General features: G+C 42.2%; 1 protein-coding gene across 1 annotated transcript in view; it reads right to left on the bottom strand.

Moving 5' to 3' along the window:
* The window catches only part of LOC135218491 (U6 snRNA-associated Sm-like protein LSm8), a 67872-nt gene that overhangs the window by 46864 nt on the left and 2062 nt on the right, over positions 1-18946 (bottom strand). The window contains exons 2-3 of the mRNA XM_064254838.1: positions 15443-15483; positions 14398-14525 (exon numbers count right to left, since the gene is read on the bottom strand). Of these exons, the coding sequence (XP_064110908.1) occupies positions 14398-14525; positions 15443-15483 (169 nt within the window). The remainder of the gene's footprint in view (positions 1-14397; positions 14526-15442; positions 15484-18946) is intronic.

Genomic DNA, 18946 nt, shown 5'->3' with positions numbered 1-18946 from the left:
CATACATACTGCTCCTGCCCAGTACAATAATACTGGACTGTAAAAAGTCACAGACTATGGCTGACAGTACCATGTGCTGGAGGTCAAATAAGCCTGTGACAAATTACATCAACACATCCATGTACGTATAATGCCAATTCCAGAAAAATGCCTGGTTGGTCCTCCTATCCCCAGAAAACCAAGTTGGTTACTGATTACAAGAAAAATCATAAACCAGGGGATAGTCACCTAAATGTTCATGAACCAATCCACAAGCAGTCAACTGATCCCACAAATGGTCATGCTATACTGTATTCTAATCCCTAACTCTTCTTTGACTATAATTTTATATATCCTGGTCCAACTTCACTGATTTGCTTTTGAGCTCCATTAAAAAAAATAACTTTTTGCCATCAAAACTAACAGCTTTTCTTTAAATATTTCTTTAAATATCCTCTGTACCTATAATTTTTACATACTGACATAAATTGCATCAAGGACCTTAAAGTACATTCAGAGCCCAAATGCAAAGTGTACATAAAGAACCTAACACAACAAGTTTCACTGTACATTATGTATAAAACCTATTTGAAAATATGTACAGTTTTTCGTTTTAGTGAAGAATAGCACTACGACATGAACAAAGTACCCACTTGCTGAAATATCTATAAAGTTTAGAGCAATTTACACTATTTTATAATAAATTAATAATTGAGACAAAATAAAAATAATTTTTACATAGCAATTCTGAGGAGGCAGGGGTGCTGAAATTTGAATAAAAATAATAAAATAGAAGAGAAGCACTTGAAATGTAAATCTACTACAGATATAAACAATGCCAGGAATGGCAAATGAGAATTGGGACCCCCACCTAGCAGGAAGTCATACCATCTAACTACCAGCTCATGGGTTTCCAGTCAGTACTTAAAACTTGTTTTCATATTCCTTTTATGATCACTAAACTAACTTACACCAAAAACAATCCCAACTGGGTGTCAAGAATAATTTCAAAGTAGGAAGTCTGCAACTGCTATAAATGTTAAATACAGTACATATTTAAAATTTTGTTCATGAAACTTACCTGACAGATATATATATAGCTGTATTTTCTGAAGTCCGACAGAATTTAAAAATTCGCGGCACACGCAGTGGGCGGCCAGGTGGTAGTACCCATTCCCGCCGCTGGAGGCGGATATCAGGAACTATTCCCATTTTCTATTCATATTTTTTTCTGTCGCCGGTCGGTAAAATGATATTGTTAAGATACAATAAAGTTTTGTACATACTTACCTAGCAGATATATACTTAGCTATAGACTCCGTCGTCGTCCCCGACAGAAATTCGAATTTCGCGGCACACGCTGCAGGTAGGTCAGGTGATCTACCGCCCCTGCCGCTGGGTGGCAGGAATAGGAACGATTACCGTTCTAGAACCAGATTTTCTCTTCCACCTGTCTCCTGAGGGGAGGTTGGGTGGGCCATCAATCGTATATATCTGCCAGGTAAGTATGTACAAAACTTTATTGTATCTTAACAATATCATTTTTGTACATGGAACTTACCCAGCAGATATATACTTAGCTGATTGACACACTTGGTGGTGGAAAGAGACAACTATTTACTGAATAGACAGGTAAACAACATACGTTGTAGGTAATAAATAAATAAAACCTTGGTTCCTACTTGATCAGGCGGAAGCCTCCATGGCTAATGCCTAGGAATCTGCTTCGCCTCAAGAGCCTCAGCGAGGATGTGACCTATGGCTAAGAGTTCTTGTGGGTCTGTCGATGGGGTCTTATCCATTTACTCGACAGAGCCTCTTACATGACAATATGCCCTATTGCCTAGTGGCATAATTAAGGAGCACAACACCGATCCCGATCACCTGATTCCCTAACACGAGGGTTAGTGCTTAAGTTGAAAAGAGTTATCTACAAACTCCTTTCAAACAACCCAAAGAAAAAACACGACGTTAAATAAAATTTAACTCAACTAGTTGAAGATCAGTAATCTGCTCCCTATCCCAGCAATGTATCCGCAGACACGTATCAACCAAGAGAGAAGGATCCCTCGAAGGTTATCTTGACATCCTTCGGATAATGGGAAGTCAACACAGAGTTGCATCTCCCGTATGTGACAGCTAATATGTCCTTATGACATATTGTTAGGGAAAGAAAAGAACGAATTCGGAAAAGCTCGCACTTCATGCGCTTTTAATTCTCAGCTGTTTGAAGGAATCATCAATGCACTTATCAAGTGCTTAGGAGATCACAATGTCTCAAAGAAGGCAGGGCGTTCTTTGATATAGATCTCTTCTGGGTGAAGCCTGGAGCCTGGCTAGCGCTTGGCAGGCGCCTAGCGCCTGTCTAGCGCCTCGCGCCTGGCTGGAGCCTTGCGCCTGAATGGCGCCTAGAGCCTGGCTGGAGCCTCGCGCCTAGATGGCGCCTTGCGCCTGGCTGGCGCCTTGCGCCTGGCTGGCGCTCGCGCCTGGCTGGTGCCTGATTGGCTCCTCCTTCCTGGCTAGCGCCTCGCGCCTGGCTGGAGCCTTGCGTCTGGCTGGTGCCTTGCGCCTGGAAGGCACCTGGAGCCTGGCAGAAGACTTCATGATTACTGTCTATGAGTCTGCATGCCTCAAGAGTTTCAGCGAGGTAGGGACCTATGACTGACAAACCCTTCTGGATCATGTCAATGGGGGCTAGCCCGCTTACACGACAGAGCCTTCTCGGATCGTGCCAATGGGGGCTGACCCACTTACATGGCAGAGCCTTACCTGTATCATATCAATGGGGACTAGCCCTCTTACATGACAGAGCTTTAGGTTTCTCTTTACTGGAAGGAGCCTTGCGTCTGGATGGATCCTCATCCTGACTGGAGCCTAGCCTTGAAGGAGCCTGGCACTGGATGGCGCCTCCTGGGCTTGGCTTCTAGAGCCTGGCTGGCTCGCTATAGCCTTGGCTGGCTCCTAGAGCCCTGGGCTGGCTCTTAGAGCCTTGCCTGGCTCCTAGAGCCTGCCTGGCTCCTAGAGCCTCCTGGCTGGCTCCTAGAGCCTGGCTGGCTCCTAGAGCCCTGGCTGGGCTCCTGAGAGCCTGGCTGCTCCTAGAGCCTGGCTTGGCTCCCCCCCCCCCTAAGAGCCTGGTTGGCTCCTTAGAGCCTGGTTGGCTCCTAGAGCCTGGCTGGGCCTCCTAGAGCCCTGGCTGGCTCCTTAGAGCCTGGCTGGCTTCCTAAGAGCCTGGCTGGCGCCTCGCGCCTGGCTTGGCTCCTCCACACTTGCTGGAGCTTCGAGCTTGGAAGAGTCTCTAGGCTGTCTGACGATGTCCACATCGGACACTCTTATATCTGTCCGATTTGTTCGCCTCTGGGCGATTTGCGCCAGGTTGGAGGCCCGCTCCTTCTCAGTATCCGACCATGACAGAGTTTCCTTGGAACTGTCCGCCTCTGGCGTTTTTCGCCTGTATTGGCTTTGGCGCTTGGCTGGCGCTACATTGTCCGAGAGTCCTGAACAACCACATAGTTTATCAGGAGACTGGAGAAGGGTGGAAGAAATTCTTCCCCTTTGAGCTTTTGGCCCCTGGCAAGGGGAGGTGATTTTAGTCAGCTACACCCAGTAGACGACAGGATATCTAACAACACGAGAGAGAAGAGTCTTCCTCCGGGAGGAGGATGCCTTCGTGAACACTTCTTTTGCTAACGAGATCTCTTCTTACATGTGATGAGGTTCCTCGTTGCAGAATCTTCCTATCCTTGCCCGAAGGAAGGGAAGGAGTCTGGAAGTCGAAGGAGACTCTGAGCTGAAATTGGGCGGAACCCTGATTTCTAGCTCTTATTGTATCCTTCTGAATACCTTCTGGGAAGCATTTGAGCCTCATCGCACCCCGAAGACTCTGTAGGTCAAACGTTAAACCATCTCTTCTTCTGTAGATGAAAATGTAAGTACCCTGCCTGGGCAACTAAACTTCTCTCTGAAAGCGTTGCGTCAGGAATAGAGGGATTTATTTCTTTTGCCAGACATACTATGCTGGCAAGAACCCATTGCCGAGTCTCCATTGAATCTGATGCGAGATTCCAATGCACAAAAATTCACTGGTCTTCTTGTCGTTTAGGGCTAAGAGAAACAAAGAATTCCTTCATAAACTTCCTCAAAGAAGTCAGATGAGGAGCAGTTCCATTTTGTCGGAACACGGAATCTGTGGCCACAAAAAAAAAAAAAAAAAAAAAAAAAAAAAAAAATCCCATTCGAAGTACATGATATCCTACTCTTGTCGTATTGGGGGTATCGTATAAGATCCCGAAGATCTTAATCCTCTGTTATCTCTAATTCCCTTGTAGAGACAGAGTATGGCCTTTAACTGCGTTCTTTGATAGCAGATATATACATAGGTGATTCTTCCCTCTGAAAGTGAAGAAAAAACCTCGCTATGTGGTTCACAGAGGTATCGGAAGAGGACAGTTTCCTCATTCCCTAACACGATCTGCAGCAATTCTATGTCTTAGCCATGACTATTGTCATTTACCTTGAAAAAACCTCTCATTCATGTCCACTTCTAGTCAGTCTGCACGCGGACAGACTCAGAGTGGAGAGGTTTTATAGGTCTATTTATAATAGATTCTGATAGAATATCCAGATACTACTTGGAAAAGCCTTACGAAACATGCTGTGAGAAGAACGTGACTTCTGTGAATCCAACCTCTCTAAGGCCAAAATGAGGCATACATCCTCTCTTCCTTTGACGCCCAATTATCTTAATATCTGTTAAGAATTTATAACTAGGGGAAAAAAGGCTAAAGTTTATTCCCCTTCTTTAAATTTAAAGATGTCTTATATTGCTACCTCTCTTGGTTCGAGGAAAAAGAAGCAGTCTAAAGGAAGCCTGTTCGTCTTCTACCTTACAAAGAGATCTATGAGAAGACTTTCCGCAGGTTTCTCACAACTCTTTTCAATAAATGTTAGACATACGTTAACAGTTATTATCTTCGATCGAGAAGGTTCTCACGGACATGCAAAATCTTGCATCGACCTCTTAAGGATCGTTACGTTCCGTGTCTGTTCCCAAATAGGTTCTCTTTTGTTAACGCGAACCGGGGCGCGAAAAAAAAGAGAGATTTCTCGATGCTCTTTGCGATATGAGAGAGTCGTGGAATTGGCCTAAGTGATTAAAATAAATCATTTCATCATTCCTTGTAAGCGACCCCTTTTCGATTAAATGGGTAACGAAATCAGAAACTAATCTTGCCGTTACCGAGCCTGCTGTCCGAGAGGCTACTGGACTCTTAGGTTAATAACTCGCTAAAACGAGAAAATATCTTGGATGGTGCTTCTGGCATAATTTGCGCCAGGCTGGCGCTTCCTTCTAGTCTTTTTAGGTTATGTGCCATAACATCTATGCCTTTATGGTACCCGACATCCTTCACATGTTAATTCCGTTCTTAGTGGGAAAAAAACTTTTTATATACGTAGTATAGTCCATTCAGGGAAACAACTTCTGCCACTAAGAGAAAGTTTCCCATCCGACTCACCCAACTTCTCTTGAGCAATATCCGAATTTAAAAAGGTTGTGTGCGTTTCTCGAAAGGATGAGAGAATTATATATCGCGCGCTGCCGTATTAGAATCCTTTATAATACTGTCACATTGTGGTAAACAGCATTAATCTAGGAAACTTTTGTAAGGGATACTAGGGGGGGGGGAATTCTGTAGTTAACCTCGGTATGTGCATAAGACTTGACCATACCGTAGTCTTAAAGTGAATTCTCTACTACATTCATCTTCACTAAGCATGTACTCTAATAAGCCATGCTTTCGTAAAGCATGAGAGCATTATACAATATAGAGTTTCGCTGCGTTAGAATCCTTGAAAATGTTACTACGGTAAACAGCATTGAAATGTAATATCTTTCTTATTGAAAGCTTCTTAGCAAAAGGCAGACAATATTTTATTTATGTTTGCTTAACTATCCCTCAATCCGAGGCTAAAACCACGATTGTAGGGGAGAGACACGGTTTTTATTCATTCCATCCCGCAGGAGAGAGACATGTACCGCCCACTCATGACCGACACCTAAACATGATACTGCGTTGGTGTCTAAGCGATAGCAGTCTCGTTAGCCGACTGGCCTTACTCTTCCAGAGTTGCCAGCTACTCCATTTAATAAAGGCATCTTATAACATTATTATCGAACTTCAGGAAGTTCTTATAATGCATATCTAAGCGAAACAAGACTTCGATAAATCTAGAAGCTAAGTAGGTGTCTTAACAATCCCTTTAAGCGTAGTCGTTCCTAGGAAATTTCCTGGAAGGATACTGGTAATTGAGTTGCTCAGCAAGAAGTAATACGGTATGTGCTTATGATTTGCCGTATCGTATTCTCATACAGCAGATACTCTACTACCTTCTTCCTGCCGAGGCAGATAGAGAAAGGATATTCTGGCGCCTGGATCCTTGCACCTAGCGCCTGGAATGTTCCGCGCGCCTGGAATGTTCCGCACGCTAGAAAGGAGACTCGCTCCTGGAACGTTCCGCTTGCGTGGAAGGTCCCGTGCGCCCTGACAGTTCCGAGCGCCTACTAGACCCCTTTAGAAAGAGCCTCTTGCCCGGGAAACGTTCAATGGAAGGATCGTTCTGATTGCCACTCTACTGTAAGGCTCCTTGCTCTAGCCGTTTGTTTTTCTGGCGCAATTTGCGCCAGGCTGGCGCTTCGTCTCTTTGAAGGCGCCTTGCGCCAAGAAAAATTTCTAGAACGCGGCTCGCGTTTGGTTGTAGGAAACGCGGCTCGCGCTAGTCTGTTAGCTGGAACGCGCCTCGCTGCTGGCTATAGGAACGTACCTCACGCTAGCTTGCTGGAACGCGGCTTCCTGGCAGCGGCTGGCTCTTGCTCAGTGTTCTCTTAGTTTTTCAGAGAACGCGCTAGATCACTCCAAACATACATTCTTCGTCTTTTCGGATGTAAGATGAAGAGACGCACTTTTTTAAGGATGCCTTATCAATGGCTATCCTTGGCAGTCTGGGACGTTTCTACAGAACCTGCCGAGGGGACGCCTGACCGGTGGGGGTGAGGTTCTCCCTAACCTTCCTTCCTGCGGCTGTCGACTTCCTCCTCCACTGGGTCTGGGAGTTTGGAAGAGGTCCTAGGTCCTGGAAGCGCTACGGAGCCGATCAGACGCACCCTCCACTGCACTGGGAACACTATATTCACTTCATTACCTTTTTAGAGCTCGCCTTTTGAGCTCCATCCATTTATCTTCAAATTTGCACATATGAATTTGTAGATTCTGTGGAGTAAGAAGGTGATGAGGATGCAACAACTACTAGAATTGTCAATACTCTAACTGCTCGTTAGTACGAGAGCTCTTAAAGCTTCTAAAGGAAGCGTATCTAGTTATATGCTTTCTGACTTCCTAAAGTAGAAGTTAGATCTTATATTTCCTTCATCAAGTTCTAACACTTATACACGTATTAGTGAAAAAAAAAAAATCTAATATTTCCCTTATTGCAAAATATAAGTGTCTACCGAAAAAATTCGGTAGTTTCACGTAATATATTCTTCGAAATTTCGAAGCCAAATTCATTAAAAAGTTAATAAAAGCGTATGCCAAACCAAAGACCAGTACTTCCTGCAGAAGACAGCCCAGAAGGTCGATGGCGATGAAAAACGAAAATCAAGTCAGGAGGTAGCAACAACGTATGTTGACACTACCGCGACAGAGAAAATCTGGTTCTAGAACGGTAATCGTTCTATTCCTGCCACCCAGCGGCAGGGGCGGTAGATCACCTGACCTACCTGCAGCGTGTGCCGCGAAATTCGAATTTCTGTCGGGGACGACGGAGTCTATAGCTAAGTATATATCTGCTGGGTAAGTTCCATGTACAAAACAACTGTTTACAGACCTCCGCCTAGGATTTTGAAACTTCATTAGCCACTTAAGTATCCTAATTATTCTTTCGATTATTAACTTGGATTTGTGGCTAGGCATACGCTATCGTAAATTTTTTCATTGCATTTGATGTCTGAAGCTAGTTAGCCTAGTTTCAGACTTTGTTGTCTGCATGGTAAGGTGAGGCTACCGTAACTTTCGGTAGACACTCGCTTAGTATATATGACGTTTACATGTTTTCTTTGCATAAGGTAATTAGTGTAATGTGTGACTGATTACGGAAGAAGGAGGATTCATTTACGCATTTTAGAGCGTGTTAGAATCAGGAGTTTTCCTCCACAGTAAACAGAAGTTAGAAATAATGAACCTTCTAACCTCCTGTAGATTTTATTTTGCCTAACCCTGTGGTATGGCTTACGAGCCTAGAATAAGTGTCTGCTAAAGGATTACATCAAGTAAATCTTAGACTAAAGTGCTCGCTCTCCAATCAGTGTTGTGAAGTGTAGTGCCCCTTGTGTTGTGGAGGGGGCGTCAGATCGGCCCCATAATGCCTCTAGGCCTGGACCTCTGTCGGACTCCCAGGACTCAGGGAGAGGGCATGTCGAAAGCCGCAAGAGGGTTACGGGGGCTCCCACCGATCTGGCGTCCCTTCGGCAGAACCTGTTGACTCTTCCCAGGCTGCTAAAGATCGTGCACATGCACGAATCTTGAAGGATTGCTTCCTCGTTCCTCCGAGGTGCGTCCTCCCCACACAGGGGTTTGGAGTTCTCGGAAGGACTCGCGCCCCCTAAAGAAGCTTTTAGAGAAGAGGACGCTTCACGTCCTCTCTCTCGTCACGAGAGGATGAAAGAGTAAAGAGACCACATTTTCCCTTTTAGAAGAATGCACTGGCTCTTTTTCTAAGGGGACATTTAAGGAGGCTCATTCATCTTCCAGAAGAGTGATTTGAGCCTCCTGCGAGATAACGCTCCTGTATATATCATTTATACATTATTAAGGAGGCTCATTCATCTTGCCAGAAGAGTGATTTGAGACTCCTGCGAGTGACCGCTCATGTATACATCATGTATACATTATTAAGGAGGCTCATTCAATCTTGCCAGAAGAGTGATTTGAACCTCCTGCGAGTGATCGCTCATGTATATGAAACGCTCATGTATATCACTTATATTATTAAGGAGGTTCATTTCATCTTGCCAGAAGAGTGATTTGAGCCTCCTGCGAGTGAACGCTCATGAAGTTAGAGCTGTTTCAACCTCGCTAGCATTCCAAAAGAATTTGGTAATCAAGGACATTCTTGATTCCACCTTTTGGAGGAGCAACTCAGTATTCGTCTCCTCTCCTCATTGCGCTCCGTATACGTTATGTAACGTTCGCTTTACTTCGATAAAGCAAGCTGATAAGTTTGACGGCCATCAAGCTGCTTTGGCACAGTCAAACCACTTATGTCTCTGGTCGGCATAAGAAGGGCAATTTAGACGTGAGGAAGCTTTTGGAGGTGCTCGACGTCCTATAAGTAGAGACATTCTCCAGGACGCTCGGCAAGCACCTTGCGGAAGACGAAAAGCCATACGTCTTCCTTTAGTGTTCACACTCTTCAGGAGCAGCGTGCGGCTCTCCATGGAGACTCGCATGAGGACGTCCCTTAAAAATATTCAATGTCATACGCAAAACGCGGTTCGTCATAACATTGAGATGTTGGCAAGGTCGCTCGCCAGGACGCCTCTTGGCGGGCCTTGCATGCATCAAGGCGCTCAACGAGTTCCTCTCTGAAACGTTCGTTAGAAGACTTGGTGTTCTCTGCTCAGACACGCTCGTAGCTAAGCAGGACGTTTTTTGAGGACGCTCAGCAGGACGCTTTCCAGGACGCTAAGCAGGACGCTTTTGAGGACGCTCGGCAGGACGCTCAGCAGGACGCTTTTGAGGACGCTCAGCAGGACGCTCAGCAGGACGCTCAGCAGGACGCTTTTGTGGACATTCGCCAGGGACGCTTCGGTGAAGCTCGGCAGGACGCTTTGCGAGAGAAAAGACTTGTTGAAGGCGTCTTATTTGCTGTTGAGGACATTTCTTTACAGAAATTTTTAAAAGGATTCGGAGTTAGCGGAGAGACATACCCGAATTTTTTCTTCGATCCCTCTTTCCTCTTCATCGATTTCTTTGAGAATCGGGAAGATTATATACTCGGATTCCTGGGTGACTTTGTCGGTCATGTTAAAGGGTTTTCCCCTTTTTTTCCCCCTATTAGCAAAGTGCTAATAGTTTTGTCAAGTCAGGACGTTTTCCCATTGTCATTTAAGTGGGGGACCCCTCATAAAGGGGTAGTTCTCATTGACATAGATTTTAACGTTTTTATCGTTTAATCGGATACAAACTCATTAACAAATTTCGGAAGAGCTCTCATTCATTTTCAGAGGCTCATCCGGGGTTAATTGAGAAAAGACTTGTAGACTATCCAGGAAGTCTTTTGTCCAATATCATAAGAACATTGAACGGTCTTTTTCGATCCACGGTTCTCTCTTGATGATCTCTATTCGAATGTTACTCCCTTTTCTTGGAAAAGAGTCTTGGCAAAGAGTCAAGGAGTTCTTTTAAAAGTCTCGTTCATTGAACGTGGACAGTCGTTTTCCTTTCTTTCTCTCTTCCTCGTCAGGAAAGATGTAGTAGAGAATTCAACTGTTCAAATTACTACAAAATACTTACGTAGTTTATCTTTGCGTCATTTTGCTAACGCATTGGTCGAGTCATATACGCATATGTATTTACCTCTGCGGATAGAAGCCGAAAGAACTGTTGTTCAAATATGTATTTATTTGACACTCCCTTCAACCTTCCAAGAGTTTTCGGAGTAAGAACAACTCTTCAGGTATTGTTACGACAACACCAACTCAGCTTCTGTATTTAGCGAATTCTGTTTCGTTTAAATAGGCCTGCTTGAGAGTTTCCTTTGCTCGATAATCATACCTATTTCCTTCGTAAAGGAGTAGCTGGCAACTCAGGCAGATAGTATTCTGTTCACCATTGAAGCTTTTCCTTCGAGGAAGACTTCTCCTTCACTCTTTTTTTGATAGAGAATCGAAGGTGGTCGATCTCCAATCCTTATTTTATTTTCTTGAAGGAAAGAATTTAGGATGGAGATCGTTTGTTCCAGGAATACTCAAAAATAAATATACTACGTATATTAACCATCGCGAACATGATTCTACTAAGCAGTTGAATTGTCCGAGGGGTGGGCGGCGCATATCCTAGTTATTCTACGGATTGCGACTTTTAGACGAGAAGTATTCTAATTGAACTGCAACATCAACTCAGCTTCTGTATTTAGCGAATTTTGTTTCGTTTAAAATATGCCTGCTTGAGATTTTCCTCCTTTGGCTCGATAATTCATACCTATCCCTTCGTAAAGGAGTAGCTGGCAACTCAGGCACATAGTGGCGATACAATGATCAAGCTGCTGTTACTGTGATCTACTCAGTACCGGCTAGCTCGGTGTCATGCGCGGTTGGTTACGTCTCTCTCCTGCGGGAATGGCTGAAATAAACCGTCTCTCTGCCCTACAATCATGGATTTTAGCCTCGGGTTGAGGAAATTTCTAGTAATCTTGAATGATCATACCTGCCGTTTACTTAGAAAATTTCAACAAGATATCTCTTATACTTGTTAGGTGCGGGTTTACCGCACGGTAACATTCTGTACGAATCTACCGCGGCATAGCACTATAATAATGCTCTCATGCTTATGCAAAAGCGCAGCCCTTATTTAGGGAAGGAGCAGCTGAGTGAGGGAATGGATGAGTTTGCTGGGGACCATTTCCTCGCTGGAGAAGCTTGTTTTCCCTGAATAAACAGCAATTCAGACCTCTACAAATTTTCCTCACGAAGAAATTGGAATAACATCAAAAGATCTTGAATTCTAATTTTCTCTCACGGCTTGAGGATCACCTCGGGTGATAGCGAGAGGTGCCAGACATCCGAACAGAGAACAGATGTTCTGGCACATTGTCTGAAAGAATTGGAAGCCAAATTGGTCGGCTCTCCAGTTCCTCGAAGGGTGAGTTTGGATCGAGTGGCCCCAAATCATCTCGGATAATTTCTCAGCTCTCTCATAGCTCGAGAAGAGAGAATGGTTATGGGCTTGGCACGGAAACGTAACGATCCTCAAGAGGTTCGTTAAACTAGTGCACGTCCGTGCGGGTCTTCTCGATCGAAGGCAACAACTACTGACGTCTGAATAATCCTCACTTAGAAGTATGTCGAAAGTGAGGAGAGACTGAGGGCGTCCTTTCGTTAAGTTTTTTCGTAATATTGAAGACGAAGGAGCTTCCTCTTAAGTTGTTCCCTTATTCATGATCCTAGAGGATTAGCTTTAGTCGCCACATGTTGGCCTCTAAGAGGTTGGATTCACAGAGGTCAGGTAATTCAGAGAATTGTCCAAAGACCCTTCCCGAGAGAATCTGTGTAATCTAACATCGTCACTTAGTGAAGTATCTAATATCTCTCCGCTCTGACTCTGAAGGCGTTCAGACTATCGAGAAGCGATAAGAGCTTCAAGATTAATGGCAGTCTCTTGGCCAAGGCAAAGCAGTGCTGCCTATTTGTCAGTTTTCAATCGGAGGGCCGTTTCTGGAGATAGTGAAGGGAAATGACTGTTCCTCCACCTCGACCTCTCGTGAATTTCGTTATGGTTCTATCTTTCCGTATGAAGTATGAGATAAGATAGAAGTCCTAACTGTTTTGTAGAATATGCAAATATGTTGTTGACAGCCTCTAGGCTCAGAGATTCGGTTCTGTCAAAACAACAAAGCTTCATGATCTTTGAGGTCTGTGGAGATCTTGAAATTCTCTGGATCAAAGGTTCCGGCATGGAACTTAGACGTAGTCTGAGTTTCTGATGCCAAAAGCATTTCGAACCTATCCTTTCTGCGAACTTAATACACGTGACCAGAAAGGCTAATATTCTAACCGCTCTAGCCACGGCAAGGAGGGTTAGTGAGGTTTTAGCCATCATCAGAGGTTTTGGCTTTAAAGGACATAATGCGGTCTGTCCGCTAAGCCTTCCGTTCTTGATAAGAACGAAAACCTGTCTAACCATTGACCCGAAGGCTTGGAGACCAAGGGTATGGCACAAATTATTGGCAAGGGCATTAGAGAGTCCTGTGCCCTGTAGGGTCTCTCAAGTTTTATCTTGATAAAACTATAGAAAGTCAAGGTCAACAGACAATCTGCGGTGTTCCGTAAAAAGACCAGACTAGTTCATGTCCAAGAACACCCTGGCATGATAGCCAAGGAGTTCTTTTAAGAGGTCTCATTCATTATGTTTGCATAAAGATTTGAGATTTTTTCTTAATATCAATGCTCAAGAGGTGAGGGCGCGGCCTCGGAAGCATTTCAACAGAGCATGACATCAGTAACATCCTGAGTGCCACGCTTTTGCGAAGCAACTTGGGTGGGTTCGCTTCACACTCCCGACAATCTGCGGTGTTCCGTAAAAAGACCAGACTGGTTCATGTCCAAGAACACCCTGGCATTATAGCCAAGGAGTTCTTTTAAGAGGTCTCATTCATTATGTTTGCATAAAGATTTGAGATTTTTTCTTAATATGAATGCTCAAGAGGGGTTAGGGTGGGCGCGGCCTCGGAAGCATTTCAACAGAGCATGACACTCAGTAACATCCTGATGCCACGCTTTAGCGAAGCAACTCTGTGTTCGCTTCACCCTCCCGAGGGATGTGAAGACGACTTCAGATCCGTAAGTCGCTAGGACCATACATATCCGTAGATATATTATTGGGTGCAAGAAGCAACACGAATCCTATCCTATAGAAAAGGGATAGGTGTGCTTTTAACTTTGAAGGGTTGGTCGCTTGAGGCGCGTTCCTTTTCTTTAGCCTAGAAGTTATGGAACTAACTTTGATAGGTTAGGTCAGGTGGTGGTTTTAGCTTCGGTGCCCTCAGAAGTATGGTCATATGGTCTAGTCACATTGTGGTCACGCCCCCGTTGACAGATCATCTAGAGCGCACCAGCATTACAGGTCTCTACCTCGCTGGCAACTCTAGTAACGCAGAAGCAGACTTTGGTGACAGTAATCACGAAGTCGGCTATGCTAACAGGTCAGGAACCAAGATGTATATCATCTACTTAATTTAGTTTCCCAAAAATCCTATTCTGTCTCTTCCCACCATCCGAAGGTGGGATTCAGCTATATATATATCTGTCAGGTAAGTTTCATGAACAAAATGTTATTGTTATAATACAATTAAGTTTGTTCATACTTACCTGGCAGATATATATAATTAAAGTGCCCACCCACCTCCCCTCAGGAGACAGTGGCACTGATTAAAAATATGAATGAAGAAAAATGGGAACTAGTTCCTGATATTCCCCGCCTCCCAGCGGCGGGAATGGGTACTACCACCTGGCCGCCCACTGCGTGTGCCGCGAATTTTTAAATTCTGTCGGACTTCAGAAAATACAGCTATATATATATCTGCCAGGTAAGTATGAACAAACTTAATTGTATTATAACAATAACATAATTCATTGAAAATACTTACACATTATCACCTCTGACAATATAGAGACCTAAAATAACTTGCTCCACCCCTCGATGAGAACTATACACTCTTTCATGACATTCATCCATAATAAGGTTTACTGTCTGATCAAAGCCCTTAAGAGTTCCCTGAAAAATATTTAAATTTATTAAAAGAAAGAATTATACAGAGTAGTACATGAAGATTTATAAAACAATATTTTTCATTCTAAAAAATAACCAGCCTTGTACAGAGCCACTCCATATCATTCATGACCGTTAGGTTCTGTGAATAACAATAGATAAATCCTAGATGAATAACTAAAAAAATCAGATAGGTTTGTGAAAGTCTTCAATAGGAGAAAGCTACTAAACATGAGATGAAAATATGAGTGAACTATTACAATGCTACATATACGGAAATGGTCAAACCAATCTTCCCAAAGTTTCAACTACTGTATATTAACAAAACTAACTCAGACTCTTTTATATCTATTAACAGAACTCAACCAGCAATCTTTTGTATCATGTTATAACAGATTCAACAGTGGAGTTTGCTAGTTCAAACTTATGCAATTATGAAAAGAAGCCTGTACCTTTATGTAGTTACATATATGCCATTCATATAAAAGCTTTCATCTGTAAGAATAGTTTTATAGGCTGTATTAATTATGATTCTGAAATTTGGGAGAAAAATCCTTGAGTATAATTGGAATGGATCATATCATTAATCCAGTACTAAAGTAAATGCTGACATTAACATTTTAATTTAGGCGATTAAATTTCAAATGTAAGTTGAAAGTTTTGGCTGTTGCTGATCTCAAATACTGTCTCCTTTATCTCTAATATCCATGCAAAAAAGGAGTACGCATTTAATGTGATAACATTTTGGACATATAAAACCGAGCCAAATATTTTCAAGACATCAGATATGGTGTTTATTATCATTAAGCAAGTCTAACTGGCTCATGAAATGGTATCTTAATTTTATAAGCATAATATGCATAAAAATTGAACACAGGTAATTCCATAACTTAACAAACATAGAATGTAGTGTATTAACTTACCACAATATTTCTTCCATCTCCTGTTATGACAGAAACAAGATCTAATACATGAATTAAGGAACATTATTTACATTTGTATAATCTAAAAAAAAAATCTTAATTTTAAAAAATAAATTTTTACAAACTGCATTTTTCTCAAGTAAGTAAACCTGAGGTCTTTTTCTTTCTTGGTGCAAGCTAGTAGGGTCATTGAAGTTCGATAACACAGTACACAGTTAACTAGGCATGTGAGGGGTATAAACCAAAGGTAAAATTTGGAGAGATAGATGAGAAATTGGGGAAAAAAAAAAAAAAAAAAAAAGAGCTTAAAGTAGGTTTGTACAGGATCTAATGTCCTCTTAAAAATAATAACATACATATGGGAGGAACTAGCAAAAGGTTTGAAAAATGAATGAATTAGCAAAAAAACTGTGTTGTGCAACTTGCCCACTCAATTGAGAAAGTAAACACATTGAAGAAATAATGAAATTGTGAACTGGACCTAAAGAAAAGCAGATGTATTAGTAATTTTCATTGAGAAGGAACAGCTACTAAAAAAAACAAGGAATAAAAGGGACAAATCAACTATCTATATTCTCAAAGAACATAAAATAAATAGCTTAAGATACAAAAAGAAAAATTGGCAAAAAAACTCAAAAGACTTTTTAACACCACCTACTGGGATATATAGCGAAACCATTCAAGCAGCTGAAGATACAGAAATCATAATGGACTAATATCAATGTTTGGAGACAAAATATTAACTACTACCAAGAAGAGATATATACTCAAGGAATCACTCATAAAAAAACACGCCACGATAATAAAAAATGTAGGCTACAATACTTGAAAAACAGGGAAATTAATTCCTATGTAAAATATTAAGAATAAGGAGCTAATGCAGAGTAGGGGTCAGAGCTAATAGTATACCAAACTTGCCTTTATCTAGCTTAAGGGGACCACCTCCCGGGCTGGGGGCCAGATAGGGAGGGTTTGGGGTCAGAAAACCATTTTGGTTTTTTTGGCTATTTGTGTTGCTAAGGGTACTGGCTTGCCAGACACAAAAGATTATAGCTGAATTCGTATTACAAAAGGCCTAAAAACGCAATTTTCTACAGGTATATGTATATGAGCCAAAATGTTCATTTACGTAAAAAAGTAAAATAGCATACTCATTTATTCAATATTTATTCAATATAACTTTTTCTTACAGTGCTATATTACTGGCTTGCCAGACACAAAAGATTATAACTGAATTCGTATTACAAAAGGCCTAAAATTGCAATTTTCTTCAGGTATATATGAGCCAAAATGTTCATTTACGTAAAAAAGTCAAATATCATACTCATTTATTCAATATAACTTTTTCTTACAGTGCTATATTACATTGTCGTATGATAGCATTTCCCAATGGATATGGCAATGCTTAGAAGAGCTGAAGAATCCCGCAGACAGATTCAGTTGCCCACAAGAATTGAAAGGAAAGTTATACATAACTTAGTGCTCGTGATTTTTTTGTAATTTTACGTAATTCTTTGTGGTATTGTTTATTATAAACTGTAATCTGTCTTGTAGAAAGCATCAGAGACAACGTAAATTACTGTCAGAGACAATGAAAATGGTACATGAAGAAACAAAGGTGCAAAGAATGGAGCCATTGGGGTTTAGGTGAATAAATATACATGGTAACTTTCAAATGCGTTTTTCTCGGAACTTTGTTTTTCGGCTAAAAAGGTCCATTCAAACCCTTATAACTTTGCCAATTTTTAACTGATTTCAAAGATTTTGGGCTCAAATGATTTGTAGATAAATTCTGCATAATTATCATTATATACATTTTTTAATTTTTTTGAATATTCAGTATGAGCTTGTGTTTTTGTTCAACTTTTGTCAAAAAAATTTTTTTTCAAAATTTGGTATAAGTATTAGGTCAAAATGCAATAAGATAAAGGTATTTTTTTGCAATTCTGTATAATGTTTTCAATAGAGTATACTTTCAGCTTTAAATTAATGAGTTTATTTTGAAAATTGGTTAAAAATGAAGAGAGCCTTAGGGTTTTAAAAAAGGCCAAAAATTTTTGGTTCCAAAAGGAGAAAAATATTCATTAAAAAAAAAAACTAATCATCAGATCAGGCTGAAACTTACTGGGGAACCTTTTCATAATGGTTTATATACACTGTAAAAAAATTAAGTGGATAGCAGGAAAAAAAATTCTCCCTCCCCTATGGGGTGGTGGTCCCCTTAACCTTGGAAGCTGTCTTAATCTGGAAGGGGTTTGCTTGTCTATGTATGGCGTATGTACATTGCATGGAACCAGTGGTTACTATTCAGCAACAGGACCAACAGCTTTACATGACTTCCGAACCACATCGAAAGTGAACTTCTATCACCAGAAATACTCGTCTCTAAAACCTCAATGGAATGCTCGAGAATCGAACTTGTGGCCACCGAGGTGGCAGGCAAAGACCATACCAACCTTGCCACTGAGGCGCTTTAATCTGGACGGGGTGGTTTTGCCTCCATCCTAGAACCAGCCCCCAACTCAGCATATAATAAAAGAAATAAAAATACTGGATAAAATATGATCACTTAGCTTAATACATGAAGCTATATGAACATATAGCTAGGCTAGTAGGTAATACCTAGGTATCTATAACTGGTTCACTTAAGGTAGATTCTTGGATGATCCCTATGCCTACGAGACGTTAGTTTGGCGGCCGCTGATTGGCTGGGAGCTGCCTACCTCCCGGTACCAGCCAATCAGCGGCCAACTAACAAACGTCTCGTAAGAATAAGGCTCATCCGAGAATCTACCTTAAGTGAATCAGTTATAGTACCTAGGGTAAAAAACAGCATGGTAAAGGGGTGGACCATGTACGATCAATGTGTACAACCCCAAAAAAAGTACAGGTAAATTTTTAGTTTCAGCCAAATTTGGAAAAATGCAATAAAAATATATTTGTTGCATCAGAAATAGTGTGGTTTCAATGAATTTAACGTTTATTTTGACTGCAAACCAACCGATTTAGAGATTTACTATGTATACCCTAGTTCATCCCACCAATTATGGGGGACACCCTTTGGGAACCGGGGTTTTGGGTGGGGGAAGGGGGGGGAGGGTGTTGTTGTCATTGAATGATATTTGCAATAAATGAATAATTAATGTTCCAGCACCCCTCCCCCATACCCCTGAAACTAGGCCTACCGGGGGGAGGGGGGTAGGGCCCCCAGCGACCCCCCCTTAAAGCCACAGTAATTTTCAGGGCACCACAGAACCTAACAAACCCACCTAACCTAACCTAGGGGCCCTGTACCCCTACCTAGGCCTAGCGGGGGGGGCTCCGCCCCCGCCTGCGACCCCCCCTTAAGGCCACAGTGATTTTCGGGGCACTACCGAACCTAATACAACACCCTAACCTTACCCTAGGGCCCTGTACCCCTACCTAGGCCTAGCGGGGGGGCTCCGCCCCCTGCGACCCCCCCTAAGGCCACTACCTAACATCCATCAAACCAAATCCAAAGTG

The sequence above is a fragment of the Macrobrachium nipponense genome, chromosome 9 (assembly GCF_015104395.2).
Source record: "Macrobrachium nipponense isolate FS-2020 chromosome 9, ASM1510439v2, whole genome shotgun sequence".
In the NCBI taxonomy this organism is placed as follows: domain Eukaryota; kingdom Metazoa; phylum Arthropoda; class Malacostraca; order Decapoda; family Palaemonidae; genus Macrobrachium; species Macrobrachium nipponense.
Note: the sequence above shows the minus strand (reverse complement) of the source record. Positions and strands in the feature narration are given on the sequence as shown.